Source organism: Fusarium mangiferae (genome assembly GCF_900044065.1).
Source record: "Fusarium mangiferae strain MRC7560 genome assembly, contig: FMAN_scaffold008, whole genome shotgun sequence".
Classification (NCBI taxonomy): Eukaryota; Fungi; Ascomycota; class Sordariomycetes; order Hypocreales; family Nectriaceae; genus Fusarium; species Fusarium mangiferae.
Genome location: NW_024573928.1, coordinates 947,655 through 959,322, shown reverse-complemented (window position 1 = coordinate 959,322; position 11,668 = coordinate 947,655). Strand labels below are relative to the sequence as shown.

At 48.6% G+C, this 11,668-nt stretch overlaps 4 protein-coding genes and 1 non-coding gene across 5 annotated transcripts; 3 read left to right on the top strand and 2 right to left on the bottom strand.

Moving 5' to 3' along the window:
* Positions 1 to 641: 641 nt before the first annotated feature.
* Positions 642 to 2,800, top strand: FMAN_11279 (putative heat shock protein 80; the record flags this gene model as incomplete). The annotated part of the gene is made up of 2 exons (XM_041834073.1): positions 642 to 899; positions 956 to 2,800. 2 exons carry the CDS (start codon positions 642 to 644, stop codon positions 2,798 to 2,800), a joined length of 2,103 nt encoding a protein of 700 aa, XP_041684373.1.
* A 686-nt stretch (positions 2,801 to 3,486) lies between these two features.
* Positions 3,487 to 5,408, bottom strand: FMAN_11278 (uncharacterized protein; the record flags this gene model as incomplete). The annotated part of the gene is made up of 3 exons (XM_041834072.1): positions 3,487 to 3,513; positions 3,566 to 5,168; positions 5,215 to 5,408. 3 exons carry the CDS (start codon positions 5,406 to 5,408, stop codon positions 3,487 to 3,489), a joined length of 1,824 nt encoding a protein of 607 aa, XP_041684372.1.
* A 1,774-nt stretch (positions 5,409 to 7,182) lies between these two features.
* FMAN_11277 (uncharacterized protein) lies at positions 7,183 to 8,742 on the top strand (the record flags this gene model as incomplete). Its single annotated transcript, XM_041834071.1, has 2 exons — positions 7,183 to 7,972; positions 8,045 to 8,742. The coding sequence occupies 2 exons, from the start codon at positions 7,183 to 7,185 to the stop codon at positions 8,740 to 8,742; spliced, it is 1,488 nt and encodes a 495-aa protein (XP_041684371.1).
* A 427-nt stretch (positions 8,743 to 9,169) lies between these two features.
* Positions 9,170 to 10,082, bottom strand: FMAN_11276 (uncharacterized protein; the record flags this gene model as incomplete). Its single annotated transcript, XM_041834070.1, has 3 exons — positions 9,170 to 9,568; positions 9,623 to 9,990; positions 10,037 to 10,082. The coding sequence occupies 3 exons, from the start codon at positions 10,080 to 10,082 to the stop codon at positions 9,170 to 9,172; spliced, it is 813 nt and encodes a 270-aa protein (XP_041684370.1).
* Positions 10,083 to 11,274: 1,192 nt separating this feature from the next.
* Positions 11,275 to 11,365, top strand: tRNA. Its single transcript is given in 2 exon segments — positions 11,275 to 11,311; positions 11,331 to 11,365. It is a non-coding gene; the product is annotated as a tRNA-Glu (tRNA).
* The last annotated feature ends 303 nt before the right edge of the window (positions 11,366 to 11,668 follow it).

Below are 11,668 nucleotides of genomic sequence, written 5' to 3'. Positions count from 1 at the left end.
AACGTGGAAAGAGTCTAGCAAACAATGACCAATCACACGAGCCTGATCCGATCCATTCATCTTGCCTCCCTCCTGGTCCATTTGTGCTTTTTTGGGGTAAGCAATGTATGTATGTACCTTCTCTGAGAACAAAACTCGAGGCTTTAGAGGAGATGCCAAAATAAACCCAGTAGAGAGTCTCCTAAGCTTAGCCTAAGTTACCTAAAGATTTTCGTCCCTTAGGATCGAGAAGCCTAAGGTTTATTGCGTCCCTTAGGCTCCTTAGGCTGACACGGCGGGCAAGATCGTTGGCAGACCGCAAAGGTGCAGGCGGAATCAGAGGCAAACAGAGCAGTGTTGGCCACCTCTTGCTGCCGTTGCTGGGCAAGGTAGGTAGGCAAGGCAAGGTACAATGGAGCTAGCGGAAGGCGGGGGAGAGGGAGCTGTAGCGGCGCTAGGTAGGTGGGCTCTTCCACTTTGGCCGTAGAATCTCATGGAACCCTTCACAATGGCGGCGGGCAGAAGCAGATGGAAGGAGGGGCCGACCGCGCCTACATATTATATTTTTCTTGCACCTACCTCTTCAACCTTCCTTTCCCTCCAAACCATTTTTCTTCCTTTTCTTCTCTCACATAGTCACGATTCCTTTGATACCCGACAAAATGTCTGAGACCTTCGAGTTCCAAGCTGAGATCTCTCAGCTTCTCTCCCTTATTATCAACACCGTCTACTCCAACAAGGAGATTTTCCTGCGAGAACTTGTCTCCAACGCCTCAGATGCCCTAGACAAGATCCGATACAAGGCCCTTTCGGACCCTAGCCAGCTAGACTCTGGCAAGGACCTCCGAATTGACATCATTCCTGACAAGGCCAACAAGACTCTTACCATCCGGGATACCGGTATTGGTATGACCAAGGCTGTAAGTTGATCTGTCATTCATATACATATGCCACACACAGTACTGACATGATGCAGGACCTTGTCAACAACCTGGGTACTATCGCCCGATCCGGTACCAAGCAGTTCATGGAGGCCCTGACTGCTGGTGCTGATGTTTCCATGATTGGTCAGTTCGGTGTCGGTTTCTACTCTGCCTACCTCGTTGCCGACCAGGTCCGTGTCATCTCCAAGAACAACGATGACGAGCAGTACGTCTGGGAGTCCTCCGCTGGCGGTACTTTCTCCATCACTGAGGACACCGAGGGTGAGCCCCTCGGCCGTGGTACCGCAATCATCCTCCACCTCAAGGACGAGCAGACCGAGTACCTGAACGAGAGCAAGATCAAGGAGGTCATCAAGAAGCACTCCGAGTTCATCTCATACCCCATCTACCTCCACGTTGAGAAGGAGACCGAGAAGGAGGTCCCTGATGAGGAGGGCGAGGAGGTCACCGAGGAGGGTGATGACAAGAAGCCCAAGATTGAGGAGGTTGATGACGATGAGGAGGAGAAGAAGCCCAAGACCAAGAAGATCAAGGAGACCAAGATTGAGGAGGAGGAGCTCAACAAGCAGAAGCCCATCTGGACTCGCAACCCCCAGGACATCTCTCAAGAGGAGTATGCTTCCTTCTACAAGTCCCTCTCCAACGACTGGGAGGACCACCTCGCTGTCAAGCACTTCTCCGTTGAGGGTCAGCTCGAGTTCCGCGCTATCCTCTTCGTTCCCAAGCGCGCTCCCTTCGATCTCTTCGAGACCAAGAAGACCAAGAACAACATCAAGCTCTACGTCCGACGTGTTTTCATCACTGATGACGCTACCGACCTCATCCCTGAGTGGCTCGGCTTCGTCAAGGGTGTCGTCGACTCTGAGGATCTTCCCCTCAACTTGTCCCGTGAGACTCTTCAGCAGAACAAGATCATGAAGGTCATCAAGAAGAACATCGTCAAGAAGTCTCTTGAGCTCTTCCAGGAGATCGCTGAGGACAAGGAGCAGTTCGACAAGTTCTACAGCGCCTTCTCCAAGAACCTCAAGCTTGGTATCCACGAGGACTCCCAGAACCGCTCTATCCTCGCCAAGCTCCTCCGATTCAACTCCACCAAGTCTGGTGATGAGCTCACCTCCCTCTCCGACTACGTCACCCGCATGCCCGAGCACCAGAACAACATGTACTACATCACTGGTGAGTCCATCAAGGCTGTCTCCAAGTCTCCCTTCTTGGACGCTCTCCGCGAGAAGGGCTTCGAGGTTCTCTTCCTTGTTGATCCTATTGATGAGTACGCCATGACTCAGCTCAAGGAGTTCGAAGGCAAGAAGCTTGTCGACATCACCAAGGACTTCGAGCTTGAGGAGACCGAGGATGAGAAGAAGGCCCGTGAGACTGAGGAGAAGGAGTACGAGAGCCTCGCCAAGGCCCTCAAGAATGTTCTCGGCGATAAGGTTGAGAAGGTTGTCGTCTCTCACAAGCTCGGCACCTCCCCTTGCGCTATTCGAACTGGTCAGTTCGGTTGGTCCGCCAACATGGAGCGTATCATGAAGGCTCAGGCCCTCCGCGACACTTCCATGTCCAGCTACATGTCTTCCAAGAAGACCTTCGAGATCTCCCCCAAGTCCCCTATCGTCCAGGAGCTCAAGAAGAAGGTTGAGACTGACGGCGAGAACGACCGCACTGTCAAGTCCATCGTCCAGCTTCTCTTCGAGACCTCTCTCCTTGTCTCTGGCTTCACCATTGACGAGCCCGCTGGTTTCGCCGACCGCATCCACAAGCTTGTCCAGCTTGGACTCAACATTGAGGAGGATGACTCTGCCCCTGCTGAGGCTGATGCCGCCACCGATGCCCCTGCCGCCGCCACTGGTGACAGCGCCATGGAGGAGGTTGACTAAATGACCACGCACGCTAAACGGGATACCATAAAAAGTCAATGGAGTTGAAGGGTTTCGGTTTTTATGAGCAACAAGGTCTTTTTTCTGTCTTCTGGTTTTTATGCGGGCTTATCGGATTTGAGCAGCCGCTTATTCTGCCATAATTCATTCCCCAGTCCTCTTAAGGAGAACGGGGTGTAACTCTAGTTAGCTCTATGATTACGAGAGAGATGAAGTAGACGCGAAATGGAAATGGTATAGAACAACTGTTTTTGTCTTGAATGTGATGTGAATGTGTGAATTGATCCTAATTTCTGATCCTAAATGACAAAAAACTTGGGTAACTTAGGTAACTGAGTATAAGTTTAGCCTAAATATTGTAAGAGTTTACGATATCTTTTGCTGAGTTTATTGTGACACCCTGTATCAAGGTCTGATGCTTTCTTGCTCCCTGAGGATAGGTTACGCGTTGAAGCAATGACTCAATCAAATTTACTATGGGGTATATAATCTATCTTTGTGGGATTGGGAAGTAGTCCATTCCTTCTTGTTGCTAATCCGTTTCTCGTTTCCAATTCTGGAAGCCCATATGTACAGCCGCAAGGCGGAATTGAGATGGGACATGTATCTAAAGTTGGTGTTGTACAGATGTTACATGCGATAAAGAGCTCAGTATGACCAGCATACTCTTCAAGAGCCTGGTTTGACTACACGAGAACGTAGAGAGCGCAGATCTGTGAAGTTATTAGTTACAGTATGACGTGATTGCTGGGAATTGTGGCATACCATGCTGAGACCGAGAACCATTGATGCCCAGAAACAGACATTGTTCAAGGTCTTCTTGCCACGGACCCATCGTGTACGCTGGAGCATCACGATGGGTAGTTGAAGCATCTGACACACGAAGCCGTAACCACGGAGCTTCTTGGTGATACAAGCCATGACGATCTCATGGCCAATAGCAGAGATGAGGAATGTCAACGCCGTGGCAGCTCCTCTGCCAATGCGAGGTCGAGAGGCGCTATAGACGTGGCGACGAAGGAAGCTATACACAGGAATATTCCACTCGCGCGAGAACTCCATCCAGTCGGTTGAGTTCCACCAGTCAGAGTAGAAATGTCTATCAGCGAAGCAAGTGATCTCAGCGAATGCACCGAGGACGTATTCGAAGATGACAAGGAAGACCAGGAGGAACGTGAGCATGAAAGGGAAGAGAAGCCATGAGATGGTCTCGGCTAGAATGAGGGACTTCTCGGAAAGCGATGATACTGCGGGAACGGCATCGAGGCGCTCTGAGGCATCGGTAAGAACGGGAAGAATGAAATCTTCTGAGATGATTGTTAAGAGAAAGATGCAACCAAAAGTGGCAATGATCTTGGAAATGAGAGAAATCCAGTTGATGCGGGACATTCGAGGATATTCGATCTCATAGCAGAGCGTTGGGCAGAGGAGATAGTCCATGTAGTTGGACCATGTGAGGTTGTTTGGATATGTGACGTTGCCAATGGGACTCGTAAGCTCACGGGCAAGATCCTCTCGCAACTCATCGACTTCGTCGGCACTGTTGTTACCGCTCGCGACAGGACTGGGTACCAAAAGGTTGTTGTTAGCAGCATCCAGCTCCTCGTTGCTCTTGTTTCCATCGCTGTTGCTGCGCTTGGCTTGCTGTCGCTTTTTGCTACGATTTCGCCGACGCTTCTTGCTACCAGAAGCAGTAGCCTCACCGTTAGTGACACTATCGGTGGATGGATATTGGTAGGCTGGTCGTCGATCGTGAGGTGAGAAGGGGTTGTCGAGAGCGTAGAGTCGCTTCTCCGTCTGAGACAAATGTCCGTTGTAGAAAGCGTACGAGTGCATTTTCATCAGTAGTACCATGGTATGCAAGAGAAAGAAAACTTGCGACGTCCAGGTCCACTCGAAGTGAAAGGGCACAACAATCCAAAGCGAAAGCCAAGCAACTTGGTAGATGCTCTGAATAGCTATTCCACCCTTGTCCCAGGACAGAAAGCTTCCGGGCTTTGCACTTCGAGCTGCACGGTTCAATGGCAGACTAACAGCTGTCGTTGCGACCATAAGGAAATCGGCAATGGCAAGATGCCAGAGCTTGACTGTGAAGAGGCCCCATATTTGCACTCTCAGAGGGAACCCAGTGTCTTTGAGGTTGCGTAGCATTGAGGTGATGCCCATGATGGCAAGGCCAATCCAGAAGAGGTTGAAGAAGCCATGGAAATCTCGGTAATCGCTTTCGGGGTCAAAATGACTAACTCGCGAGGCGAACTCGATCGTGGGAAATATACGGCGACGTTGCTCTGCGCGGGTTTGCTTTCGAACTGTCGAGAGGACTTTAACGGATGGAGGCGCATTCTCTGGAACGGGCGTGGAACGACCGCTGTACACAATTAGCTTGAGCGAACGGTTTGGAGGTTCAATCATACCTAGTCAACCCACTGGCAGTTCCTGTGCTCAAATTATCGGGCATGAGATGTCCCTCGCTATCTTCTGCTGTGGACATGCGAAGGACCTCCGAGACTTGCGAGTGTTTGGGTTTACGCGGTCGAGGGCGTATAACGTGGTCATGATCGCCAGCGTGACCATTCCCATTGGGAAGAGGATCTATCGAAGAGCTCATATTCGTAAATATGTATAGTATATGTTCGTATGATCGTCGTAGATGTCGTGGTAAATGGTGAGGATTTGTTTCGACCTCGCCTTGGAGAGGAAGATAGAGTTTCGGCAGTAGTTGTCAACTCGGCGCCCGCGGAAGAAGACGAAACAATCGGAAACAGAAAGCGACAAAAATAGACGAGTCAAGTCGTGACGTTTTAGTCTGAGAATGTGAGACACAGGAAATGCCCTAAAGTGGTCTTGTCTTGAGCTGTCGCAGCTTCGTAGTCGTCAAGACGATATGATAAGGCAAGGCAGAGAGGGGAGATAAGAAGAGGAGGGAGAGAATGCGGGTATAGCCCTGAAATAAGGAGCGGAACGAAATGACCGACGTAGAAGGAGCCAAGAGCTCTCGACTTGTTTCTTGTTTTCTTGTGGATGTAAGGTCGGTACTCAAATATGGTGCTACTGTACAGATGGATTCAGTGGTCAGCGGATCTGGGGGCCGAATTGATGACAGCTCTTTAGGTAGCCTTTTTTAGGTGAATTGAACCCCTAACTCCAACTACAATAAAATGACGTAACATCCATTCATTCAATGGATCATCGGGTCCTTCGTCATTTCTGCACGCACTCAACCTCGACCCGTACCCAATTTTCCAGGCTGCAGTACAATACGATTATACGTCCGTTATACTCGTATAGCAATCATTCCTAGGCAGAATTATTCAATGCGAATACTCTTATTGTTTAGTCGCTTGTTCAACCAATCAAGTCTATCCCTACTAGGTTTACCCGGCCTCACTGGACTGGAGACTGTCCGCGTATCACGTATCGTCATCCACCCTCGTTTTTCGCATTCGCGAGTCGTATCCTTTCTCGTTATTCGCCAAGAGCTCGGTTCTAGGGTTGACGCTGACTGGTTTGACATTCTTTTTGGATCATGATCCTTGTCATGGAGCTTGCCCCTCGTTCGGATGTTTCTTCATTCATCCATCATGTTGATGTTTTCTCTGTTCTGAGATATCAAAACGGAGATGAGACTGGCTTACACCATAACAGCGTCAAATTATCAACCTCCATAGACTTACACCTTTTGGCAGCTGTCATTCTTCAGAAAGCGGCATTGTTCGAAACAGGATCATGCCTACGCTGAGCATCGCCACCATATACTTTTCCACCCTATCAAGAGGTTCCTCACCCAAAATGATCAAGCCAAATGTTGATGCGCAAACTAAGGTAGCTGTACAAGCAGATTCCTGAAACCATATTCCCAAGGTCTTGAGACCGCTGAATGAGATGCCTCGTCTTACTACTATGTTACATTCGAACAGAGTCAAAGTGACCACTTCTCTAGATTACACCTTTGAACCCTATCACAGCAAAACCAATAGCACTCGTCACAAGTATCGTGACCTTAATCTATACACTTAAGCTTCGATACACAAAAGTTTACTCTGAAGAGCTTTTCTCAGAAGTAATAGATTCACCAGACTGACCTCTTGTTTCCTCCTTCATTACCTTCTCTGTGACAATAAGGTTGAGTTTTAAAGAGGCTTCAGTCCCAACACACAACGGTCAAGAAGAAACAGATCAACACATATTGGCAATAGACTCTTTGCCCTCACTGGCGCCTATGATCTAGCTTTTGACTGAAAAAGCTAGACGTCCTGATGACAGCCTCCAAGAGCTCTCAATAAAGGCCCTGCCTGTTGCTCTTCGGTCAAGATGATCCAGCTCATCGCACACAAAATCATTACCTTCTCCTCATAGCCAACCAAGCAGCTCAGCAGCGCAAAATGAGACTTCGCAGCTCAGGCTACCTCGGGTGGTCGTATCTACCACCAGAGATTCGCCACAACATTCTAAACACGATAGTCGATCAGAGAAATCCTCGTTGGTCTGCTTTGGCCTCGGTGTCTAAAGAGTGGCAAAGCGTTATCGGAACGAGAAATATGGCCAAGCTGAGCCTCCGGCCATCGTGTCTAGAGGACTTTGAGCAAGCAGTGATTCGACAGAGAAACCTTGTGAGGCACATCTATCTCAATGTTGAGCTGGCCGAATACGGCTGTTCTTCTTGTGAGAAAGAGTTTGATGTCGTCACAAATAGCCGTCTTATGGGTGAGGCGGTCATAAAGCTTTTGATCATTCTCAGCACGTGGAACACGACAACCCCTTTGACACTGGAACTCAACGCATCGTCTGCTAGTGACTCGAAGCACTGGTTCAAGAACTTTCGTTTCAAGGACGAGCACGATGCTCCTTATGCCCGAGACCCAGTCATCCCCATGGAAGCAAGCCATAGTGACTGGCACGACCCCGAGCGCGGTTGGGAAAATGGTGTCCAGACCAAACCTCCACCTTTCACCGCACATGACCAGCTTTTCGGGCGTATCGACTTTGATTATTATGTTCCCGACGCATATGTTCCCGAGGTCAACGCAGTTACCCGTTTCATGATCCGTCGACAATTCCGCCATCATCTTAGGCCTCAGGAATTCAAAAACATTTTGTCCAGATTTAGCCGCCTAACGGATGTTGTTTACGAACCATGGCCTGAAGAATATGCAAGTTTATATCCGGATCTATGTACGTGAACCTACCAATACTGGAGCGCTGTCTTCTTGATAATGAGCTGTTATGCTAATCAGGTTGTTCTAGGGGATTTGGCGCTGATTGGCGCGCACATGTCCAACACTCTCAAAAGAGTGATCCTATTTCAGGATTCTAAACAATATCTCACAGAGAGCGTCCTTCAAATCATTCAAGAATATGGTGTTTTGCTCGACCCTCTGGGATTCGAATCGGAGTCCGATCTCCCCGACAACACGAAGAGCATCGCTCAGGCAAGTCTGAGACTTGATGAACTCTCTGTCTCATTCTTTATCGATGCTATGAACTTCTTCAAGGCATGCGAGAAAGAATGGACATGGGATCAACTGCAATCTCTCTCCCTGACATCAAGTCTTCTCTTTCAGAGTATAAATGGACAGAAGCAGCGCATCGATAACCTTCTTATCGCAGCAGCCAGGCTCGTACTGCGAATGCCGAACCTGACTACTATGGTACTCTGGAATGGAGGGGCGGGGAGAGCTTGTGCATTCATATACACCAGGGCAAAGCACTACGCGCATATTACCTGGCGAGGAACTTGGGACTTGGAGATCAGCCAAAAAGCCTTGCAGGCATGGGAGGATGTTGCTAAGCTCCATTCGGCGGAGCTCAGAGCCAAGCATGAGCGACTTCGGGAGACCATTAGATCTCATGGAGACGCCATTTTCCATCTCAACTTGCCTTGCCAGGTTATTGAGCCTACGTCGCTCTGGCAAATCCGGATGGAGGACGCGCAGGGACTTTAAAGTGTGTCCTTAGTGCTTGAGGATGGAAATTTGCTCTTTATTTGGGGAGATGGTGAGGGTACGTTGGAGGACATACCTTTCCTCAGAGTGTAAGAAAGCATCCGGCACCTTGGATCGAGGTAATACAAAGGTCTACTCAACTTGCCTCCATCTCCATTTTATAGTCGTCCTAAGTTTTTGTCTCTTCTGGCCAGTGTTACAGGACATTTAGCACTCTTGGCGGTATCACAGGATCAAGATATGGCCTTCCAAATCATCAATTCAACTACTTTCATAAGCCCTTTCTTTCATCCCTCAACTGTTCATTCTCGTTCCATCATTGTAGCAAAATATTTCCCTCCGTCTTCATGTCAAGAATATCCTTTTCCCTATTTCCGTCCGCTTCGTAAACACAATTCGCGGATCCCATTTCCCTTGCCCTTCTTGCTCACTTCGAGCTCAGAGCCGCCAAAGCTTCATAATGTTTCTGGAACTCAATCATCTTATCGATAACCGCTTGGTTGTTTTGCGCGTCCATGAACTTCCGTAGCGAACGTAGGGACATGTCAGCCCATTGCCTGCGCTGGGTCTCATCTTTCGTCCTCTGCGCATTCATAACAGCCCTCTCGAAGGAGGCCATGGGGAGAACGTATCCGGGACAGCTTGGTGGGTCGTCCTCTTGGGTTTGGATTCCGACCAGACGGTTCATTGCATACTGGATCACTTTGTATACACAAGTCTGCCCGGAAGGCGTCTGGGTCGATTGCAGAAGCACCATGGGATTCCTTGAGCTTGCGCTCTCCCAGTACTTGATTTTATCCCGATCCTCAATGAAAGTATTGATTGCCTAGATCAAGGTTTCATTTATGATTGGGGCATTAAGCTGCGGACGCGAGTTGGCCAGCTTTTGCTGGACAACGCCCCATGCGATATGGGACTGCTGAGGCCTGTTTCTGAGACTGTTCAAAACTGTATTGAGTGTTATCAGCGAATTCCTAGGGTCGCTGATTGCCCCTTTCTGGATGAGTTCCAATCTTTCTGTGTCAATCTGCAGCGTCAAATGTTCAGGCGGCATTCCGTAAAAGAATGGAAGCCTGTCAAGCCCCTCGCGGAGCTTGACCCTTCCTAGGAGGCCTAGGTACTTGATCCAAGCGAGACGACACTCCTTCTTATATAGAAAGTACGAGTTCTGTTCTGATGTCTGTTCTTGAGGGACGGTAGCTAGTAGTAAAGCTTGCTCTCTTTCTACCAAAGGAGGGGGTATGCCTGCTAGTCTATTTATTAGTTTAGGTATAGAAGAAAGCATTTAACTTACCTGTTGGCGGTGAGCCGCCAGTCAAGTCGATGGACTGGGAAGACATATTGAAGTCTTAGGTGTGATGCTTTCGAAAGAGGGTTAAGGTTGTTGAGTTGGTAGAATTCTCTGTGTGTTGAGATGTGTTTGTTGAGATATGTGAGATGTGGAGGAAAGAAGGATAAGGAAGTTGAAGAAGCGAATAAACACGGCCTTTTAAAATACCTCTATCCTAAACTTATCCTAAGACCTATCTGCCTAAGGCATATAACACAGTCCTTAGGCAACTTGAAAGGTGTTAATGCACTTACTTATAACTGGGAATGAATCGCTGTTATCCAAGACCAACTGCAAATTAAATTGCCTACTACCTATATGTTAACTCGGCTGCTATTTCTTCGGCGCCCTTTATATCTCCTTGGATCGCCTGTCAGTGGTAACCTATCGACCAACGTACTCTACATCCTTGAATGATACATCCCCAACCGAGGCATCTCATATAAATTTCTTAATGAGTTTACAGTCTATCTCGTTCATTCCCAGACCATATGTCTGCTACTAGGTCAAGTCTTCCAAATGGCCTTGAGAGCACGAATCTTTGGCCCCTGGCCTTAGTCGCTTCTGCCCTAAGTCCTTGTCTAGGTAATCTGATGGCAATTTCATGGAAAAGGTCGACGAGTCCAGTCTCTCAGTTATGAGCAGGAGAAGACCCTTGTGAGCCGCTTACAGCTTCTTCGACACATCGGAGCTAGTGCTTCGAGATCTAATCTGTTGACTAAGCCGCTCAGCTTCAGAGTTGTCGTTACATCCATTGAGGCGTTTAGTTGCGCCTGGCCACGAATATATAGACTAGGTTTCGTCGATTCCAACATCATCTCCTTCTTGAATACTTCAATTTTTTCATCGAGCCTCTTCTCAAAACTCGCTGTTACATTTGTCCTTATCGAGGGACTTCTGGATAGTTGTTGCAAAGCGATATTCGGACCAGTCCTCATTCACAGCGCAAATCCCATCCAGCCAGCATCGGCTGTACTTGTGGCATCGCATGAAGGCCTTGTTCTTCATTTCCTCGCTGAACATCTTATTGATAGGATGAAAGACCCACTGTGCAATTTGAGGAAGAAGCCTCTCCTGATTGAAGCCTCAATGGCCGAGTTCCCGGTTAAGGTCACCCACCGGCTTACATCTTCTGGCACTGATTCAGCCAGCGGCGACGAATCTAGCCAGCGTTTCAGACCCCTGTATTATAAGCAGCATCATCCGGTATGGTGTAGTGGCTAACATTTCGCGCTCTCATAATCTGAGAGATCAAGTACCGCGGAGCCCAGGGTTCGATTCCCTGTACCGGAGTCTCTTTTTGCTGTTTCCAGCAAGCTCGTCTTGTTAGGTGATAGTGTCAGAGGCCAGCGTCATGATCTAACTCTCTTTATTGATAGATAGCAATGATTCTGGTATGTGTGATCGAAGGGGATGGATGGTAAGAGCATGGTTGGCAATTGATGTTGTCGATATACACTGGATCGAGCAACAGACGGAGGAGCAGGCAGGTATGTCATGGGCAAGAAATAAGAGAGAGACTCCGTAGGTGAGTCTCGCAATTAATTACCTGTGAGGGGAACCTGCCATTCTGAGCAGCGATGTTTCGGAGCGGAT